The sequence below is a fragment of the Ips typographus genome, linkage group LG1 (genome assembly GCF_016097725.1).
Source record: "Ips typographus isolate SLU linkage group LG1, UJ_Ityp_2.0, whole genome shotgun sequence".
Classification (NCBI taxonomy): Eukaryota; Metazoa; Arthropoda; class Insecta; order Coleoptera; family Curculionidae; genus Ips; species Ips typographus.
Genome location: NC_138422.1, coordinates 1024400 through 1045918, shown reverse-complemented (window position 1 = coordinate 1045918; position 21519 = coordinate 1024400). Strand labels below are relative to the sequence as shown.

The window sequence follows — 21519 nt, the reverse complement described above, 5'->3', positions numbered from 1 at the left end:
TTTGTTTACGCTGATTTTGGTTAGGAATTTAGCGTTGGTTTCATATAAATATGAAGTGACAGTGACGCGTATTTTCATGGACATAGGTGAGAGCTCCCGGGGAGATTGTAGCATGGCGGGTTGCCTAAACAGGTGCATTTTCAATTTCTCCTACTCCAGTAGAAAGTTTTCTCACATACAGGTGTGCTAAATCCAAAAGCGACCATAGGAAAACCGTGTAACGGACAGAGAAACGTAGGTAATTGCATGCGCGGGAGAAAGATAGAAAACGAAAAAAATATCAAGTAGGCCATATTTTTAGCGCGCTGTTGCCAAACGCCGTAAGTATTCAATACCCTCGACAAACGTTTGGCAACAGCGTGCTAAAAATATGGCCTACTTGATATTTTTTTCGTTTTCTATCTTTCTACCGCGCATGCAATTATCTACGTTTCTCTGTCCGTTACACGGTTTTCGTATGGTCGCTTTTGGATTTACCACACCTGTATGTGAATTTCGACAGATTGACGAAAATGGCGGTTTTGAGTGATTCAATATAATAAGTTGATTAAAGTTTTGCTATTTGTTTATTTTTGTGATTAATTCTGTGTGTTCGGTAGTTTATTATTGTCAAGACCTAATATTGTTATTGTGGACTGGAAATCTGAATAGATATTATTACTTTAATAGGATTTGCATAAACATTTGCAGGAGCCTGCGTATGAGGGGTCAGCATATATATTATTACAGTTGTAAGCATTTTTTTCAGTTAGTCTTGTAGTTTTACTTCTGACGAAAATGAATTCAAGTTACCTTCTCGTATATCTTGGTTTTTAAATGGATTAATGCATATCCTTTTCAGCATCTTACTAAAATCGATCGTAGATCACTTTTTCTTGCACTGAAGTAGTAAACAAACAACAAACGCAAACTGCAAACGACATTTAACTTCTAAAGTTGTAGTGTAGGTTATTTCTCCGATTTAAGTTAAGTGAAAAGCCGCCATATTGATGACATTTTCCCACAATGCACCTAAATTCATCTCCTCGATACCACCGCCCTCTATACTAGAAAGCCGAAAATGTCACTTTTAATGGCGGCGTTAGCGGTTTTTGTTTTGTACACAAACTTATGCAGATGCAGTAGAAAATATGTTTTTTTTTTATTTTTTCGTGTAGTTGATTAGAAGTTGTGAGGGAAAAATGAAAGAACGCTTCATTCCTGATCCAGATATGTATAGATATGGCTTTTTATACCCAATAAAGTCCAGCCAAAGCAAGTTTGGTTAGAACCTTTTGTCCTGGAAAGTACAACAAACTAATGTGAAAACTGCTCAATCAAAGAAAATTTAGAAATCCTTGAAGCTAGGAAAGCAAAACTGGTAAATGGGTTTTATATTATTACCAAGACCTTTCTTTTAAAATGTAAATGTGCCAATGGAACTTCTAAAAGCTGTCCTGTTTTTTCAGAGTAAACCTTTGTTGCTCTCAAAATGCAGGCGGCCTCAAAATGTAACTCACATACCTATGTATGTAAGAGGCAATAAGTTTACTGAATGAGAAAGCATATTGTACTTACCACTGAGTATTGTGTTGAAGTAAAATCATTCCATTTCAAAGCTTTCAACCACTGTTGGGTTTGAGCAGGGTCTTTTGGAAAGTAAAAGACTGACACTTTTGGGCCTTTCACCAAATTGCTTTTAGAAATTTGGCAAACAACCAGTGGACGGCATATTGTAGAGGCAATAAAATTTAAGTTAAAAAACCAACAACAAATTATAGAACAATGAAGGAACAATAACAATAGTGATAACACAATAAAATGAACACAAACTACACTTTCACTAGAACAATAAACATATAAACAACAATTACTTTGGCAAGTAATCCCAAGTCTTGACTTTAAACTTTAAAAATTAATTTAATCATCGAAAAACTCAATTTCCACAATACAAACTGTCAACCACTATTTCGGCCATATTGGAATTTTTGGCATGCACCTTTTTGGCTTTCTTGTACAGAGGGCGGTGGCCAGTGTCATATTATTTATAATGTTAGGTTAGGAACTCGGTTGCCCGATTTTAGTTCAACTGGCGCTGCGATCTCCAGTTGAAACGCCAATACAAATATTTAAAAAAAATTAAACTGAAATCATAAATAAGTAGAAATTAATTTCAATTAATATAGATAAAGTTAAAAAACTTTTGTATTTAACACTTTTTGACATAACTGTCAAAAAACCAATTTTTAGATTTTCTGAATTCTTTCAAACCTAGCTTCACATTCTTGGCAAGGCAAAGAAAAAAAAATTCACAAAATAATAAAATACTCATTTTTTACATGAATGTAAATATTTCTTTTTACATGAAAATAACATTTGGTTTTACCTTAAAACATAAAGATTATATGCTTGTCCTAAGATCACAATTTCCTTCATCAGAAACGCAGACCTACCTGAGCCTGAGTGGTACTTAAACAACTAGAGAAATTCTGCTAAACTGGAAAATAACTTTCTAAGGGATAACTTAAATATCAATAAGTCTCTATACAATACAATTTAACCCTGACCATGTTGGGAGTATCACGTGTCAAGTTTTAAGCCTCGACCACCATGGCCAAGTAAAGCGCCTGTCAGTTATGTGAGCTTGGCCTAGACGATCTGGACCAGGGCACCTCTTTAGCACTGGAAAATGCCACGTAGAAGAGATTCGCACCTATGTTAATACCGGCCGCCAAATAAAACACCATCCGCCATTGGCCTAGTGTTTCCTGCAAACCAAAACATTTCCAACAAATCCACTGTTGTTATGTAACTCTCACTCTTCCGCTTATAAGCAAACCGGTCACGTAGGGCGCCATAAAGCCGCAAATGTTTGACACGGCATTGGTAATGCCGTACATGGTACCAGCGTATTTCGGGCTCAGTGCGATGTGGTTCATTTGGTTGCCGGCGTACTGAGCGCCACCGAACGCTCCAGGAATGGCCAATAGCAGCTGCGCGGCCACTTTGTCACAGCCCACGTACGCCACGCCCAACAAACCCAACGAAGGAATGACTGAAGCTGCAATCAGTCAATCACAGTAAAACGGTAGTTGGATAGAGAAACACGCCTTACCCACGGAATTCCATACTTTGTACGACAAAGACTGCGTAATGTAACCTTTGAGCAGAAGCCAATCGGCTAGAATGCTGAAAAATATGCCAGCCACCCAGCTAGTCAGGTAAGGAATGGCAGACAGGACCGAATTCTAAACAAATACAATAATTTAATACGTTGCATATATTACTAGTATTAGTAATTTTTTAGAAAGTTGCATTCAACTTAAATTAAGCAGTTCCCGAAGGACCTACGTATATCGTTATTCGAGTTTCGCCTACTAAGGCCAGTAATGATCAGAGATGTAAAATTCCCGGAAAATTAAATTTATGGAAATTTTTCCAGAAAGATTTCGGTAATTTTCAGAAAAAATTGGTAATATATGAAAATTCAAAAATAATCAATAATAAATAAGTTTTTTACATTTCTGTACTATTAACTGGAAGGCTATTTAGGCAGTTGAGGTTAATTTGGAAAATAAAAAATGTTTACTTGAAATTTCTTGACAATTTTAGTTTTTAATTTCAGACCTCTAACCTGAAACGTTCCTGAGAAATTGAGCAAAAACTGCAAAAAACGAGAGTCAACTTTGGACGCCCTCTAGCGGCTAAACGGGACAACATAGTCGTGCCCGCTCAACGTCACATGATAGCCCCGTTCATTAGCTTTCTTTTGTTATACGGTGTGTTTATACAGGGTTTTTCAAATAAGCGAGATTTTCTGGAAAAGTGAACCAAAATTTCGCTCAAATTGGAAATTTCTGCTTTCGAGGAGAGTGGTCAAAAGCTCTAGGAGCAAAAACAATTGAATATTGATACAAACATTTTACATCAAGTAAAATGGTGGTTTGTTGCTCAATTTGGGACACCCTGTATACTGATGGATTATCTAGGAATAAAGTAAATTAAACAAGTTACAAGGATGTTAAAAATTCATTGAATCACCCTGTAAACTACTCCATTGTATTTTTAATAACTGGGTTATTTTGACAGTTACAGGGTGGTTCAATATACCAATTTGTAGCCCTTGAAATTCTCTTTTGACCACCCGGTATAGCGTTTTTACCTAAAACGTCGAATAAGTGAATTATTTACTATTAAAACTGAGTTGTTTGATTTTGACAGTTTTTACAGTGACAGTCCATAACTCTGTTATTTTGACAGTTACAGGGTGGTGCAATATACCAATTTGTAGCCCTTGAAATTGTCTTTTGATCACCCCGTATACCATGTATAGTAGAAATGTCACGCTACCGAAAGATTAAAGCTTTTATACCGGGAATGTGTTGTCCAGAAAGGATAAATTAATAAATATATTTTTTTAAATTCATATTACTTTGAAAAGTGTTGAGGTTAGGTATACAACATTTTTCAGAAAGTTTCCGGAAAAAATTGGAAAAATTCAAAAATAATTCGTTTTTTAATTAATTGTACAACAATCCAATATCAATTCAAATATAGTTTAATGTACTTTTAATCATTTACCCCCGTTTTGCACCGTCGTTTTGTAAGCCGAGCTTAATTTAAGTGTGGGTCAGACTGTGACAGTACAGGTGAAAAAAGGCACACTCTGAACCACACTTACTTAAGTTATGCTTAAAGTACGACGGTGCAAATGGCGATTAGATGTCTTAAATTATCTCATTAGAATGCATGATAAGTTTGATAATAACAATGACAACGTTGACAGGTTGTTTTCCCTATCAAGAAAAATTTTCATTTAGGCATGAAGTATCTTTCCGGTAATTTCCAAAAAAGGAAATTTTCCAAATTTTCCGACTCAAAAATTACCCCTTTTACATCCCTGGTAATGATACTCTTAATAAAACGAATTTAAGACTTTGACTTACAAGGCAATCTTTTGACTGTCAGATAATATTACATATTTTGAATTAAACTCACCGCTTCAATATCAAAATGTAAAATATGCGCCATATAAGTGGGCAATTCAGTCAACAGAGTGTAAAAAGCCCAAGAATTGCCGCATTGCGTCACCAAAATAGCCCAGAGCGGCAAACAAGTAAGCATTTTGCCCCATGGCACCGATCTTCTGTCCTCGTCTTGAGGCCCCACGCTGGCCAAAATATAGGCCTGCTCTTGACGATCGATTCGCGGATGTGTAGAGGGGGAATCGTACACTAGCAACATCCAAAACACGAACCACACCACTCCCAGAGCACCAAATAGGTAAAAAGACAAAGGCCAGCCGCCCCATAATTTTAGTGAACACAACCAGCCTGACAGTGGCAGTGATATGATAGTTCCAAAATTTGTACCTAAAGCAATAACAATTTAGTTATACAAGTAAGAAAAACCAGTGATCTTGACAGATATGACAGTTTGCATGTGACCTAAATTAACAGTTAATTATCTTATTATCCTTGACTTTCTTTTATTAACTAAATGATATATTTAACCAATTATTCAAGTTCTTACCGGCATAAACATATGCACCAAATTTGCTCATTTCCAATGGTGGAATCCATTTAGCCAACATTGCATGCATTGAAGGAAAAGTCACTCCCTAACAAATTACAATTTCCCACTTTAGTTATACATTAAGGGAAAAAATCTGAAAAAAAAAAACTAACCTCTCCCATTCCCTCTAAAATCCTAACAATAATAAAAAGGGTAAAATTTGTCCTGGCCGCTATGGGACTTAACATCGTAAAAATGGCAGTTATCAGCACTCCCAATCCATAGACCATTTTGCCACCAAACATCTCGGCCAAACGTCCGCCTGGCACTTGCGTGAGCACGTACCCATAAAAAAACGAACCCAAAACGATTCCTTGAGTTCTGGCATCCCAGTCAAATTCGCCACCCTAAAACTGTCACATTCAATACTTGTGGTTTATTATAGTGCTGCAAGTACAGTACAGAGGGTGTTGTTGAGTTTGTGACGTTGGGCGCTGGACAGTGGTCAAAAGTATTGTTGCTGTTGGGTACTATGGGCGTTGTTTCGTTCACCATGGCCACTATAGCAACAGACAGGTTAACGCGCATTGCATACACATTGGCAAAACCCAGAAAACCGAGGATTCCCAAAATGTGCCTGGATTTGATGAAGGCTTTGGTGTCTTCAACTGAAATTTAGGTTAACAGGCTTCTAGTTACCAAATCACCAAAAGTCATGAACAAGCAAGGGGACACAGATTTACCTCTATCAAATTGTTCATATTTGTCTTGACAATCAAAAACATACTTGCTGATAGTGTTTAGCTTTTCAAAACCTTTTTTCAGTGTTTTTTTTCTACTGGACGGCATGGTCTCACTTGTCGTGTTTAAGCCAATGGGTCACAAGCTGTAGTAAGCTAATTTTTATGGTTGACTAAACAGTTTCAGGGTTTTAACTGGTATTAATTGATATACTGACAATTTACAAAGATAAAATAGTATTAAGGCTGAGTAACGGATTATAGGGGATTAGCTGACAAAACTAACAGTTTTGATAAAATTTGTTGAGCAGGGTTACCTGAAGGTGGTATAATCCGCGTAGTCTCGTCCTCATCTTCGTAAAAACTATCATTGTCACTATCACATTCGTTAATAGTGTCGTCCCTACTTGGATTATACATAACTGAGCTCAAACACCACAAACAATGAAATCTCCAACCTTTCTATTGTCTTGCCATTTGCTACGATTGATTCATAAGCGGACAAAACTTTTCCATTGAACGCTACACTGACCCACAAAGAACAGTTTACATATTATGTTATGTGTAGTAAATGTAGATAAACCAAGTTATCAAATATTTTTCGATGTTTTTAATTTTGATTGTGGGCTGTTGCAGTGAATCAGCTGTGTTTTTGTTTTGATCCTGTCATCTGTCAGTGGACTTTAGAAACCGCCCTGTCATCTGTTAAAAAAAACAATCCCAGTTTTTCACCAAAATAAGCTATTATTATAATAGGAAAATGTTTAAATTATATATTATTATTTCAAGCAGAGTTTTAAGGTCGTTTTCTTTTGATTTGTGACTTCATCAGATCTAAATGCGATATGATTTCACGGTCACGTGACTTTCGTGTAATTTTGTAAACGTGGTGTCATGTGATGTGTCAATTACCTCCTAGTCCGGGTTCAGTATGCGTTTTGGTTGTTTACAGCTAGAATTCCATAAATGCGATTTTTTCCTATTTATTAAAATAAATTAAATAACAATAAACTTCCTTAGTAACTAGTTTTACTACCATTAGTCGAACAAATCAGTACTGAAAGAGTTTACTAGCTAATCAACACTTTATAATATTAAATATTATCTAGAATAGTGCACGGGGCTATATAATAATAAGTTAATTAAATTGAAGTTACATTTACATTACGTTCACTAATCATCTAATTTAAATTGATAATTTTAAGCTTGAGAAATTGCGTGTGAAAACTGCTTTATGCTCACATCGTTAATACTTTATTTGTACTCAAAAACTTCTCCAAAATTGATCACCATGATCAACTACACTACGTTCTATCACAATTAACGGCTTTGGTGGAGACCACACGTATTGCTTATTATTGCTCTCGAAACCTACACCTACCCTATAATCTAGTACTATCAAACCAGTACAACATTAAATTAACCGAAATAACTGAATACGTTGGAAAGGCCATTCGTGATAGATGAGAATATGCCACTTTCTTGTGGTACTAGCTGGTGGGGTGGAGCGTACGGTCCACGATTGAAACTGGGCACTGGCCTGTAGTGAAATCCATCTTTTCTCTAAAAATCGCGTAAAATTAAATGAGTTTGATAATACGTTCAAATGCAATTGCAAAATATGTACTAATGCATTAGGCCAACCATTAATTTTAATTAAGATGATCTGATTGGTTAAAAAAAGCAGCTTTCACTTGACCCATCAGAAACTATACGAACTTGTGCTCGGATTTAAGCAAATACAATTAAACTGTATATTTTAAGGGTATTTTTAGCATTTCTAAACCTCTATCAGAGTAACTTAATGGTTGGCCCTATTTCCTACACCAGCTTAGAAAATAATAAACTTACAGGAACAAATCACAGTACGCAAACTAGCGACCTATACCAGGTAGAGAAGAATATTTACAAAAGACTTTCTATCTGTTCTGCGGAAAGTTTAAAGCCCCTTTACTGGGTGGCAGCCCGTCCAGCTGTAATAAAGGTTTTGGCGGATTCGTAACGGGTCGTCGAAAGTGCTGCCACCTCTGAAAAAAATACGTGCTCTAATGTACATACTGTGTCACCCTCCACCACATTTGTCTTTTATATACATGTTTCACATTTGACACAAACAAACTTAAACTGTCAAAATTCAAATTAAATATATAACAGTTCAAATGTTAACAAGATAAAACGAAATAGTAGTCGCTGACTTCCAATTCATCCAATCCAATAGCTTTATTTTATTAACAAGTTTTTCAGTGTTTTGTTGTCTAACCTAACCTAACCTACCTTGGCCGCATGTAAAGTGACGTTTAACTGAGTGGGATGATCGTCGACCACCATAAATTCCAGTTCTCTCGGAACGAAACCGTCCGCGTAAACCTATAATCAAGTACACTGTTGCCACACTGCTAGTAGAAAGCAACTTTTTCCTGTTTACCTCAAGTTTATACACTCCGGGCAGTAGAATTCGCCAAAATTCGCCGTATTTGGTTGTTTGGAAACCCACGTCCCTCGACTTGATTTTCAATGAGGCCTTTTCTACGGGGTTGCCAGCCTCGTCAAACACAAAGCCTTGCACGCCTCTATGCGCCTCGGAAAGGAATTTTATCAAAGCCTAAAATAAAGTTTTAAGTCATTACGTATAAAATATCAAGCCTTTAAAGGAAGATAATGCAGAATAAGTTGAGGTGAACACTAGTAAACTTTCAGTTCCAGTTGAGGCTCAATAGAGCCAGTAGTTTGCCACGTGATTTGATTTGATATGTGAGATCAAACAGTTTGACTCATAAATTCGTCACATGTTTCACTGAGGAATGACGTCAGTGAAACATGTGACGAATTTAGTAACGGACAGAGAAACGTACATTATTGCATACGCGGGACTAAGATAGAAAACGAAAAAAATATCAAGTAGGCCATATTTTTAGCGCGCTGCTGCCAAACGCCGTAAGTATTCAATACCCTCGACAAACATTTTTGGAATCCTTATTAAGTTTCCTATCTACTAACCTAAAAAAACACTAAAAAATCGAGTATAGTCAATTAGAAAAACAGTATCAAAGTTTGAACTGCCAGAAACACAGTTTGAAAGGACAGTCAGAGACAAAATCGCCTGTAAAACCCACTTGGAATGAGAAAATGACAGTTTTAAGCACATTTTTGGAATCCTCGTTAAATTTCCTATTCAGTTACTTGGAAAACCGTATAAAATGTGGTACAGTCTGGGAGAAAAGCAGTGTCAAATTTTGAACTAAAAGAAACACAGTTTGGAAGGACAGTCAGGGACAAAATCGCTGGTGAAACCCACTTCTAGTAAGAAAATGTTTGATTTAAGTACATTTTTGGAATCCTCATTAAATTTCCTATTCAATAGCCAAAAAAAAACAAAAAACATATCGGTACAGTCATGGTGAAAAATGGTGTCAAAGTTTGAATTGTTAGAAACACAGTTTGAAAGGACAGTCAAGGACAAAATCGCCTGTAAAACCTATTTGTGGTGTGAAAATGACAGTTTTAAGCACATTTTTGGAATCCTCATTAAATTTCCTATCTACTAACCTAAAAAAACACTACCAAATCGAGTACAGTCAGTTAGAAAAACAGTGTCAAAATTTGAACTGCTAGAAACACAGTTTGAAAGAACAGTAAAGGACAAAATCGCCTGTAAAACCCACTTGTAGTGTGAAAATGACAGATTTAAGCACATTTTTGGAATCCCTATTAAATTTCCTATCCAATAGTCTAAAAAAACACTAAAAAATCGAGTACAGTCAGTTAGAAAAACAGTGTCAAAATTTGAACTGCTAGAAACACAGTTTGAAAGGACAGTCAAGGACAAAATCGCCTGTAAAACCCACTTGTAGTGTGAAAATGACTGTTTTAAGCACATTTTTGGAATCCTTATTAAATTTCCTATCCAATAGTCTATAAAAACACTAAAAAATCGAGTATAGTCAGTTAGAAAAACAGTGTCACGCCGTAAGTATTCAATACCCTCGACAAACTTACTTACGGCGTTTGGCAACAGCGCGCTAAAAATATGGCCTACTTGATATTTTTTTCGTTTTCTGTCTTAGTCCCGCGCATGCAATAATGTACGTTTCTCTGTCCGTTACACGATTTTCCTATGGTCGGTTTTGGATTTACCACACCTGTATGTAACTTAATTGATAGATAAAATAGGGATCAAAGCTGTAACGTACCACACGATTATCCTCCCAATACTTGGGCAACTCATAGGCAGGGGGATATTTACAGCAAGATATCTCCAAGGTAATTTCCATACAACCGTACCAAACATAGTTGTAATCCTGCATTCCACCAATGAGTGGATACCATTCGGCTCCGTTGGTGATTCCCTAGAAAAGAGTAAATTCAAGTTATTTCGTGTTAATATAAAAGTTTTTCAAGGTAACTTACCCTTCTAAAGGAGGTTTGCGATGTCTGGCACGACACGCCCTTGCTCATTTTAGCGTGGTTGGTTGAATAGGTCAATGCCAGGTGTTTGAACACGTCATCGTCCGGAGTCAGTGACGGGGAGTGTGTGTACGTTGTAAACACTGTTAAAAACACCCAGTTAGTGTACGGTTACGGTACATGGTGTCCCAAATTCAAGTGGTGTAATAGAAAACGACACTAACGAGATTGACGTTAAACGCCCCTGCTTTGCCAGATGTTTTTCTTTTCTAATCAAACTCTAATTTTGCACAAAATCTATTGCTGCTAAAGCAGGTGGTGTACAACTTATTTTATCACTATCACTCATTTCGGCGATTTAGGTCGCTTTACGGCTTCACTGAAACTTTATTTGACAATACAACAACGCAATTAGTAGTAATTTTGAATTAGTGTGCCATGGACATCACCATTTTTGACAGATGACACAGTGAAAGCGTAATAAGGTAAACATAGGATGTGTATCGTTTCCTAACCAGGTTAACCGATTAATTCGGACTGGTAAATATACATATATAACGGTTACTGAAAAAATATCATTCTCATAGAACAACGGAGATTTGAAGTCAGAAAACCAGAGCAAATGGCCGATAACATTTTTGAAAGCCTATTTTCAAGAACCGCGTTCCGTGTAAATTCGGAGCGCGTTACCGTAATCGACAGATGACGCTAGACAGCCATGATACGCCCTCTGTTAGACAACTTTGGAAATAGCTTCGTGTTGTTATCGTATTAGCCGTGTTGTGTCAATCAGTTTTTGTCTTTTTGTGTCAGTGCGTTTGTTGATTTTGAATTTGATCACAAATTTAGCCCTGACACCTTCAGGAAAACTGTATTTCAGAATAAGAACATGAAAGGATTGTATTGCAGAGCCAAGCCTGACAAGCCAATCAAAGCAAAGTAAGTGCTGCATTAATTTCATCTGCTTTTTTCTAAATGCAACGCTTTTAGTCTGGATCAAGTTCTGGACATTATTTTTTTACCTCCCAGGATATGAAATAGCCTTTCTACGCCGGCAGTACAGGTACACAATAGGCTTATTTTAGATCGCTTGAAAAAAAATTTAATTTTATTATACCTATATCGAGTGTTGAACTGTCAAAATCTAAATGTAATAATCTCGATTTACAAATATGCAGTGGGCTGTAAAAACAAAAGAACCAGAGTCGTTTGTCAAGTTCACTGTGGCTTATTAGTGTCATTTCCTATAGCGTTAGGAAATTTAGAATATAAGACACCATAATACCATTTTCGTTGGACTTACTAGAACACAAAGCGGCAGATACACACACTCCTTATTAGAGAGCAGCGTGAACCACTTACAAATTATTATTACAAAAAATGCCAAACCACCCTTTTTCAAGGTTTACACTTACGCGAATTGGGGCTGTTATCGAAGGGGTAACTGGCAACTAGCGCCCCACCGTGTAGACTGCCCGACAACACAAACTGAATCTTTTTGATCCACTCTTTGACCGCTTCGGTTTCTGGTTGGGGTCGTTTATTGTTCTGTTTGAAGTAGTCGGGGAAGTTTCGGTTCAAGTCGAAACCTTGCGAGTTGTACCTACAATTTCATCATTAAGTATACGACGTCATTCGTATACAGAGAGAACCACGCTGACCTTCCTTGAGCACCGTCACAGGTGCCCTCTTTGGACACTTCGAACCCGTCCGGGTTCATTGACGGCATAATGTGAATCCTGGTGTTGTCCAGCAACCACTTAATATAGGCGTCAGTATTGTAGCTGGTCACTAAGTACTTGAAATTCAACAGTTGTCAGTAAGTTAGAGACTTAAGCTTGGTTCACATGAATGCGGAACATTCGCGGAATGCGGACAGCGGAAAATCGTTCAGCCAATCAGCGTTCTGTCCGTCTATCCGGACCGGATTGCATATTTTGATATTTTCCGCGCGTAAACGTCGTAATCATGACAGGGACAGAAAACAAAACAGAAACAGCAAAGCAAATATGTCCGTGGAGATGAACGAAAACGATTTTAACACTACGCTAATTGATTTTGTCCAAAGTTACCCCATTTTGTAGGATTCTAAGCACCCTCAACACAAGGATAATAATGCCTTGAAGAAGGCTTGGCTTCAGATTGCCAATCGAATGAAAACAATAGGTATTCGGTACAGTCAGAGAGAAAAGCGCTGTCAAAGTTTGAACTGCCAGAAACACAGTTTGAAAAGACAGTCAGCGACAAAATCGTCTGTTAAACTCACTTGGAGTGAGAAAATAACAGTTTTATCCACATTTTTGGAATCCTTATTAAGTTTCCTATCTACTAACCTAAAAAAACACTTAAAAATCGAGTATAGTCAGTTGGAAAAACAGTGTCAAAGTTTGAACTGCCAGAAACACAGTTTGAAAAGACAGTCAGAGACAAAATCGCCTGTAAAACCCACTTGGAATGAGAAAATGACAGTTTTAAGCACATTTTTGGAATCCTCGTTAAATTTCCTATTCAGTTACTTGGAAAACCGTATAAAATGTGGTACAGTCTGGGAGAAAAGCAGTGTCAAATTTTGAACTAAAAGAAACACAGTTTGGAAGGACAGTCAGGGACAAAATCGCTGGTGAAACCCACTTCTAGTAAGAAAATGTTTGATTTAAGTACATTTTTGGAATCCTCATTAAATTTCCTATTCAATAGCCAAAAAAAAACAAAAAACATATCGGTACAGTCATGGTGAAAAATGGTGTCAAAGTTTGAATTGTTAGAAACACAGTTTGAAAGGACAGTCAAGGACAAAATCGCCTGTAAAACCTATTTGTGGTGTGAAAATGACAGTTTTAAGCACATTTTTGGAATCCTCATTAAATTTCCTATCTACTAACCTAAAAAAACACTACCAAATCGAGTACAGTCAGTTAGAAAAACAGTGTCAAAATTTGAACTGCTAGAAACACAGTTTGAAAGAACAGTAAAGGACAAAATCGCCTGTAAAACCCACTTGTAGTGTGAAAATGACAGATTTAAGCACATTTTTGGAATCCTTATTAAATTTCCTATCCAGTAGCCTAAAAAAATATCATTAAATTCGGTACAGTCAGGGAGAAAAGTGCTGCCAAAGTTTGAAAACACAGTCAGCGACAAAATCGTCTGTTAAACTCACTTGGAGTGAGAAAATGACAGTTTTAAGAACACTTTTGGAATCCTCATTAAATTTCCTATCCACTAACCTAAAAAAACACTAAAAAATCGAGTACAGTCAATTAGAAAAACAGTGTCAAAATTTGAACTGCTAGAAACACAGTTTGAAAGAACAGTCAAGGACAAAATCGCCTGTAAAACCCACTTGTAGTGTGAAAATGACTGTTTTAAGCACATTTTTGGAATCCTTATTAAATTTCCTATCCAATAGTCTATAAAAACACTAAAAAATCGAGTATAGTCAGTTAGAAAAACAGTGTCAAATTTGAACTTCTAGAAACACAGTTTGAAAGGACAGTAAAGGACAAAATCGTCTGTAAAACCCATTTGTGGTGTGAAAATGATAGTTTTAAGCACATTTTTGCAATCCTCATTAAATTTCCTATCCACTAACCTAAAAAAACACTACCAAATTGAGTACAGTCAGAGAGAAAAACAGTGTCAAAGTTTGAACTAACAGAAACACAGTTTGAAAGAACAGTCAAGGACAAAATCGCCTGTAAATCCCACTTGTAGTGTGAAAATGACTGTTTTAAGCACATTTTTGGAATCCTCATTAAATTTCCTATCCAATAGTCTAAAAAAACACTAAAAAGTCGAGTATAGTCAGTTAGAAAAACAGTGTCAAAATTTGAACTGCTAGAAACACAGTTTGAAAGGACAGTCAAGGACAAAATTGCCTGTAAAACCCATTTGTGGTGTGAAAATGACAGTTTTAAGCACATTTTAGGAATCCTCATTAAATTTCCTATCCAGTAGCCTAAAAAAATATCACTAAATTCGGTACGGTCAGGGAGAAAAGTGCTGCCAAAGTTTGAAAACACAGTCAGCGACAAAATCGTCTGTTAAACTCACTTGGAGTGAGAAAATGACAGTTTTAAGCACTTTTTTGGAATCCTCATTAAATTTCCTATCCACTAACCTAAAACAACACTACCAAATTGAGTACAGTTGTTGTTGAGTACATTTCCGCACCCCGCGCTCCGTTATAATTCCGGATACATGAGAACGGAGCTTTAAGGTTTGTTCGCAGAGATAATCCACAATCACAATAGAAATATCAGCTATTGGTTACTAGCCTTCAACCAATAAGAGTCGAAATTTCTCTGATTTTTAGTAGGAAAAAAATTATGTATTGCCTCTGCGAACAGGCCTGAATAAACATTATCTTACATGGATTAGCTGTAACAGCAACTCGCGACTGACAGCCTCGTTGCCATGGATATTACCAATGTACTTTACGTCTGGTTTACCAATCATGTGTTCGTAAGGTGAAGCTGACACTACCATAACCCATAAGTCCCGTCCTAAAACAGTCCTAATGTCACACAAAAAAACCAAACTGTGTGTAAATTTTAGATAACCTTTTACGGATTTTCCTATCGAATAAAGCGCAGTCAGGGACGGATAACGGGCAGTGGTTTGTCGTAAAAACTGAGTCATCTGATCGAATCTGTGGTACTTGTAGTCGATTTTGTACGGTTCCGCATATTGCTGGTCCAGGTTTAAGTTGGCGCTAGTGGCGTAATGCCTTAACTCGGCCTGGTTTGCAGGATCTCCAACCTTAAAAAAAAAACTATTACGGCTACAGACCATTATACCAATCGCAATAATTTACCGCCACTCGTCTGATTTGGGACGCATTCAAAGTTTTGACGTTGGATGGGACATCATCAGGAAACACCACCGAATCGTCAGCCACTTGAAAACTTGACGTTAAATGGGCTTGGTTGAAATTGCTCGGTACTTCACCAGACTGGACTAATGTAAAGACAGCCAACAAGATGGCGTGACAGTACGGTACTCTCATCATAGTTTGTATATGTACCGTTGAGGGCGCTGCAATATAAAATCCCACACAAACTTAGAATTTAGAATAGCTATGTTGTATTAGACAGGAATATTATGTTATATAATTTCCTAGTTCCTAGTAGTGTAGTAGATGATATTATTTTCTTTGAGTACAATTTATAAAAAAAGGTCGCATATAGTTTATGTCTCTTTATTCGGAGCTCGACAGTCATTATGGTATATTGATAACGAGAATAGGAAGTGATTTTTTCCGTCCTTGACCCACTGGCTTAATGCTTTAGGTCGGTCAAACTTGTTTCAGGTTTAATTGGCTTCCTTTTCAACGTTAACAATCATGTTGACCATGCTTGTCGTTGTCTCTATATAAAAACGAAATTGCAGCAATTTACCTTATTCTAGCTCACAGTATAATTGGTGTGAATAAGACCCAGATTTGGCCACTGTATTTTTTATAGCATTAAGTTGGAAAATTTCGAAAAAATCAAAGCTAACCTTTAAAGGCATTACTAATGAGTGTCAAAAATTTTAGCCATATTTTGAATTATGATTGGACGTATTAATCATACAAATAATCAAACTTATTAAGGGTTGTGCTGTCATGCACAGGCCGAGTGATATGTTTTTTATAGCCAATTGTCAAATGACGTCACACATTAGTTCCAACCATTCTGACACATGTCACTTCTGAAGCACGCTTAACCAATCACAAACTATCGACTGAGCTGCGATTGGTGCACATGTTAGACTTACCCTTATTCTATACCGGGTGGTCCAGTTTTAAGTGTCAATAATTCACCATTTGATAGCCAATCAAAAAATAAGTTGACATGCATTATGTCATTTTTCTGAAAAACCTTTCCTAAGGAAGATACAGTCCTCCAAATTTCAATTTAAAAAATCGTTTTATAGTTTAAAACTGAACATCCGAGACTTGTGAAAGTCCAAATTTGTACTGAATAGTCTGAAAACTTTTTTACTACTAGGAATGGTCTTATGATTCGCTTTCTCAGACTGCCATCCTGGTTGAGTGTCTGAAACTGGCATTCATGAACTAAAAAAAGTCCGGAAATCAAGACAAAGATTGTATTGTGCATGAAACTCATTTTTTACTACTAAAAATAATATACAAGTTGACTTTTAATGCTAGAACTGACTTTACTAGGACTAAAGAGAGTCCAAAAGTATATTTTCAAGACTTTAATTGGTGTACAACTCAATTTTCTGGACTGGACAACAAGTCTAGAAGTAAATTAAATTTTCGGACTATTTTATTTCTAAAAATTAGTTCTCAAGACTATTATTGTAGCATTTGGTACCAAAATTTTTTACTTTTATTACTGAAGAAACTTGACTTTTGGAAATAGTCTTAAACTTTATTTTTCAGTCTTAAAAAGCACTAAAAACAGTCTGAATTTCTTAGGGATGCTACAATTTATTGCACCTATGATTGTAGAAGTCAATTTAATAGTGAAGAAGCTTGAAATAACATTTTCAAAACTATGGTCAGTGGACAAACTGGCTTTTAGGCCTGATAAGTCAAAAACTTTGTAAAGATAGTCTTGAAACTCGATTTGAGGCACTGAAAACTGCCTTAAAACACTAAAAACAGTCTAGTTTATTAAGAAATACCCGAATTTTTAGCACTGAGGTGTCTAGAAGTCGATTTAATAGTGACGAAGCTTGAAATGCTATTTTAAGTCTATGAAGAATGTAAAAATTGTTTTTTAAGTTTGCTATCTCAATAACTTGGTGAAGATAGTCTTGAAAGTCGATTTTCCAAGCTGAAAGCAGTTTTAAAGCACTAAAAATAGTCCAGAATTCGAAGAAAATGAAAAGCAAAGTAAAAAGCACGAAAAGTTAGTTTTCAAGACAATTTTCATGAATCTAATGTCAATGTCCTGCATCTAAGACTATTTTCAAGACTAAAATATTGAAATTTGTCTTAAAATTATGAAAACTTACTCCAAATGCAAATTTTAAGCTTCTGATGTCACTTTTCATTAGTTCAGTCACATTTTGGGGTTCAAGTCAATTTTTAAGGTTTAAATGTATGAATTTGTAGTAACAAATTCTTGAAAAAGTAGTTTTTATGTCTACAAGTCAATTTTCAGTATTAAAGTCTCTCGATTTGCATGAAAACTGGTTACAAACACAATTTTTAAGCTTCTGAAATTTTTATCTTTTCTAATTCAATTTTTAAAACTAAAGTCTTTTAGTTTGTCTGGAAACTATGAAAACTGGCTACAATAATATTTTTTAAACTTCTTAAGTGAATTTTCCGTTTCCAAGACAATTTTTAAGTTGGGTTAGGTTCAGGTTTTGGTTCTTTGACCGTAATAACGTGTAATAAAGTGCTTGTTCCAAATTTGATCAATATTGCTCTAACAGTCTGACAGTTATGACAAAAAAAACAATTTTTTAAACAGAAATTTGAAAGACTGTATTTTCCTTAGGAAGCACTTTTCAGGAAAATGACATAATGAATGTCAACTTATTTTTTAATTGGCTATGGATTGGTGAATTATTGACATTTAAAACTGGACCACTCTGTATAAGTAATTTCTACTGAAAAGTATTTACATTGTAACAATGTTTTTTTCTTAAAATCAGTTACAAAACGTTAGGCAGGAATTTTGTAATATTAATTTTAGTGTCAAGTTTATCAGCCTTTCGGTTGCTAAACACCAAATTATTGAACAGAGCCAAATTGGGCAATTTTGTTTACTTGTTGACCAAACTCACATAATATGCCAGATGGTTTTTATAATTGACGCTTGCGAAAGTGCAATTTCACTTTTCACACATTTAACACATTACAAGAGAAAATTAACGGGACTATTTAGGAAAATTATTAGACCACGACTCCTCTGCCCCAGGTGAAAATTGTCGGTGTAGAGAGACATTTTATGTGGTAAAATATTGAATAATTTAGCCACATTTTACGTGTAAATTTCTTGTTTTAAAGATAACCTTAGAAAAAATGCTGTTGGCAATGAAAAACACATTATAACGTAAAGTTCTCGGTCATTCTTGGAATATTTATTGTTTATGCTGTAATTACCTTTTTGTTTGGTTGCAACTAAAATTCTAATTAAAAAAGTATTTAAAGCAGTTTCGAGGTCTTTATAACTGTATGTATTAGTTGTTAAATCACCAAATTGTCACGTATCCAATAAAACCAAAGTACAGTTAGGTGGATGCCCTAATTTTCCTCGATGTACATATTTTAGAGTGATATTGTTTTAAAAATATCGATTACTTACCAGGTTTTTGGGACAGCGACACAAACAAGGGCTTCAATAGGGCATTTGGTGTAAGGTCGCGGAAAAATCTCACCGAAACTGAGACGGATACAACTGAAACTGGCTTCTTTCACTTTTTACTGCACGCCGTTGAGGAAATCGGGCCGACACTGTTTTCTCTCTTCAACTTCTCCGAATCCGTCGCAGCTTTCTCACGATTCCGGCCCCATGAGTCGATACCCAATGGAATATGGTCTTAATTTCACCTGCAATGAACTTGTACCGTTGCTGCTCACCAATACACACGGATGGATGGACTGCGCTCTTTGTAGTCCGGTTAAAATTTGCTTTCAACTCGAATAGTTGCACGTACAAAACTGAACAAAATCTTGTTAAATAGTATCCATTTGGCAACACGGCATTTTTGAGAGATGTCACAGGCAAAGTTAAAACCAAAAAGCGATTGATTTGATTGCGAACTGTCCGCGTCTGCCCGGACTATACTGCTGTATGGGTAATTCCGTAAAATGCAATCCGTAGCCAATACTTTTAGTCTAAATCGATCCCCTCTACACAAGTGTATGTTATTCACACAAAAGATACAAATAGTAAGGATGTGGTTAAAAGTGTTTCGCTGTTTAACCACTTCGCCGCTGCAATCGTATTTAAAGAAATGTTCAAAAATGGCGTATCCGTCAAACTAAAAAACGCTTAAACGCTGAAAGCGCTCATTGAATTTTAAAGCAAAGTTCGTTCTGGTTATTTTTACTACTACAATTACGTTTTTTTTTTTACTAGAACCAAAAAGTAAATTAAAATAATAAATAACGCACTTTAAATTGTATACCATATTTTATTGTATGGCGCACGCTTGACTTTCCTTTTTAGCACGTTTAATTTTTAAAGTAGGATATTTCGATTTTCCATCACTTTCGGGCGGAGTGTACGGGATCAATTCCGCCCTAATCACGGGCGGCTGTCTGCCCACTTCCAAACAATTGGGCGGCAAATTCAAATACCTGGCAATTATGTCGGCGAAAGTGGCATCGACCTGAAAGTTAACGCATTAAATTTAGCACAAATTTAGTGCGTTTTAACGCACATTTTCACCATTTTTCGCCGACACGTGGTAACTGTACAGTTTGTTGTCGTGCACGAAACTGTCGGTTACGGCACGGGCTACGGCTCTTTTATGCTCCAAATCACCTAAAAAATGTGTTTGTCTCATTTTTATGTTTTCATTAAGTGGACACTTTTGTAATAGTATAGATCACATTGCAGAATGACGTTATTGACAGTTTAAATGGGCGCCGTCATATAAGAGAAAAAAAGAGTAACTAATAATTGAGTACATGCTATATTCCTGAAAACAAAACATAAGCCAAAATGCAATGTTTTGATGCCAACTGTCAGTGAGGATGACAATCCGAAGAGTTATTATGTTTACGTTCAAGATTAGCTGTGATTGGTCTATTTCATATTGCACGCTAAAAATTGCCTGTGATTGGTCTATTTCTGTATAGATTCAACCGTTGGCAATTGCCTACTTATCCGTTCTCTAAACTGTTAATGAACTAATATACTTGTAGACGAAGGAAAAAGTTTTTCTTCTATAAATACTAAAAAGATAAGCAAACTATGAATTGTTTTTAACGTGCCAGAGCCCTCTGGCAGCTATTTTGTATTGCCAGAGGCCTCTGAAACCTTCTTAAGCTTACTATGAATTGTTTTTAACGTGCCAGAAGCCTCTAGCAGCCATTTTGTATTGCCAGAGGCCTCTGAAACCTTCTTAAGCTTACTATGAATTGTTTTTAACGTGCCAGAGGCCTCTGGCAGCCATTTTGTATTGCCAGAGGCCTCTGAAACCTTCTTAAGCTTACTATGAATTGTTTTTAACGTGCCAGAGGCCTCTAGCAGCCATTTTGTATTGCCAGAGGCCTCTGAAACCTTCTTAAGCTTACTAAAACTGTTTTTAACGTGCCAGAGGCCTCTGACAGCCATTTTGAATTGCCAGAGGCCTCTGAAACCTTCTTAAGCTTACTATGAATTGTTTTTAACGTGCCAGAGGCCTTTGGCAGCCATTTTGTATTGCCAGAGGCCTCTGAAACCCTCTTAAGCTTACTATGAATTGTTTTTAACGTGCCAGAGCCCTCTGGCAGCTATTTTGTATTGCCAGAGGCCTCTGAAACCCTCTTAAGCTTACTATGAATTGTTTTTAACGAGCCAGAAGCCTCTAGCAGCCATTTTGTATTGCCAGAGGCCTCTGAAACCTTCTTAAGCTTACTATGAATTGTTTTTAACGTGCCAGAAGCCTCTAGCAGCCATTTTGTATTGCCAGAGGCCTCTGAAACCTTCTTAAGCTTACTAAAACTGTTTTTAACGTGCCAGAGGCCTCTGGCAGCCATTTTGAATTGCCAGAGGCCTCTGAAACCTTCTTAAGCTTACTATGAATTGTTTTTAACGTGCCAGAGGCCTCTGACAGCCATTTTGTATTGCCAGAGGCCTCTGGAACCTTCTTAAGCTTACTAAAACTGTTTTTAACGTGCCAGAGGCCTCTGACAGCCATTTTGAATTGCCAGAGGCCTCTGAAACCTTCTTAAGCTTACTATGAATTGTTTTTAACGTGCCAG

At 36.4% G+C, this 21519-nt stretch overlaps 3 protein-coding genes across 7 annotated transcripts in view; all 3 read right to left on the bottom strand.

Moving 5' to 3' along the window:
• Nucleotides 1-2295: 2295 nt before the first annotated feature.
• Nucleotides 2296-6894, bottom strand: MFS10 (major facilitator superfamily transporter 10). 2 transcript variants are annotated; one of them, XM_081989553.1, is made up of 8 exons: nucleotides 6551-6894; nucleotides 5956-6161; nucleotides 5667-5900; nucleotides 5512-5599; nucleotides 4978-5351; nucleotides 3095-3227; nucleotides 2799-3040; nucleotides 2296-2747 (listed from the first exon to the last, which is right to left on the bottom strand). In XM_081989553.1, exons 1-8 carry the CDS (start codon nucleotides 6651-6653, stop codon nucleotides 2610-2612), a joined length of 1518 nt encoding a protein of 505 aa, XP_081845679.1. In that variant the 5' UTR covers nucleotides 6654-6894; the 3' UTR covers nucleotides 2296-2609. The 2 variants fall into 2 exon arrangements, with proteins under 2 accessions (XP_081845679.1, XP_081845670.1); XM_081989544.1 differs by lacking the exon at nucleotides 6551-6894 and adding an exon at nucleotides 6237-6428.
• A 306-nt stretch (nucleotides 6895-7200) lies between these two features.
• Nucleotides 7201-19242, bottom strand: LOC145735554 (carboxypeptidase D-like). Of its 2 annotated transcripts, none has more exons than XM_081989523.1 (11): nucleotides 18911-19235; nucleotides 15454-15674; nucleotides 15200-15398; nucleotides 15009-15142; nucleotides 12299-12435; nucleotides 12053-12240; nucleotides 10641-10780; nucleotides 10424-10579; nucleotides 8659-8835; nucleotides 8508-8600; nucleotides 7201-7796 (listed from the first exon to the last, which is right to left on the bottom strand). In XM_081989523.1, exons 2-11 carry the CDS (start codon nucleotides 15646-15648, stop codon nucleotides 7653-7655), a joined length of 1563 nt encoding a protein of 520 aa, XP_081845649.1. In that variant the 5' UTR covers nucleotides 15649-15674; nucleotides 18911-19235; the 3' UTR covers nucleotides 7201-7652. The 2 variants fall into 2 exon arrangements, with proteins under 2 accessions (XP_081845649.1, XP_081845658.1); XM_081989532.1 differs by lacking the exon at nucleotides 7201-7796 and adding an exon at nucleotides 8085-8260 and having other exon boundaries at nucleotides 18911-19242.
• Nucleotides 19243-19728: 486 nt separating this feature from the next.
• Nucleotides 19729-21519, bottom strand: part of LOC145735726 (ras-related protein Rab-28-like) — a 28323-nt gene continuing 26532 nt past the window's right edge. For 2 of the 3 annotated variants that reach the window (XM_081989755.1, XM_081989765.1), the window contains exons 6-7: nucleotides 19992-20095; nucleotides 19729-19940 (exon numbers count right to left, since the gene is read on the bottom strand). In XM_081989755.1, the coding sequence (XP_081845881.1) occupies nucleotides 19743-19940; nucleotides 19992-20095 (302 nt within the window). In that variant the 3' untranslated portion in view covers nucleotides 19729-19742. The remainder of the gene's footprint in view (nucleotides 19941-19991; nucleotides 20096-21519) is intronic. The other variant, XM_081989774.1, reaches the window with a different exon arrangement.

Bases quoted from the DNA above. Each gene is read 5' to 3' on its own strand.
- LOC145735554 (XM_081989523.1), bottom strand. From the start codon at position 15,648: ATGATGAGAGTACCGTACTGTCACGCCATCTTGTTGGCTGTCTTTACA. The intron at 10,781-12,052 runs GTAAGTGTAAAC...TGTTTTTAACAG, and splicing joins CGATAACAGCCCCAATTCGC to TGTTTACAACGTACACACAC. The intron at 8,601-8,658 runs GTAAACAGGAAA...ACTTGATTATAG, and splicing joins CCGGAGTGTATAAACTTGAG to GTTTACGCGGACGGTTTCGT.
- MFS10 (XM_081989544.1), bottom strand. From the start codon at position 6,342: ATGCCGTCCAGTAGAAAAAAAACACTGAAAAAAGGTTTTGAAAAGCTA. The intron at 5,600-5,666 runs GTTAGTTTTTTT...GTAATTTGTTAG, and splicing joins TTTTAGAGGGAATGGGAGAG to GGAGTGACTTTTCCTTCAAT. The intron at 3,228-4,977 runs GTGAGTTTAATT...GTATTTGTTTAG, and splicing joins TACATTTTGATATTGAAGCG to AATTCGGTCCTGTCTGCCAT.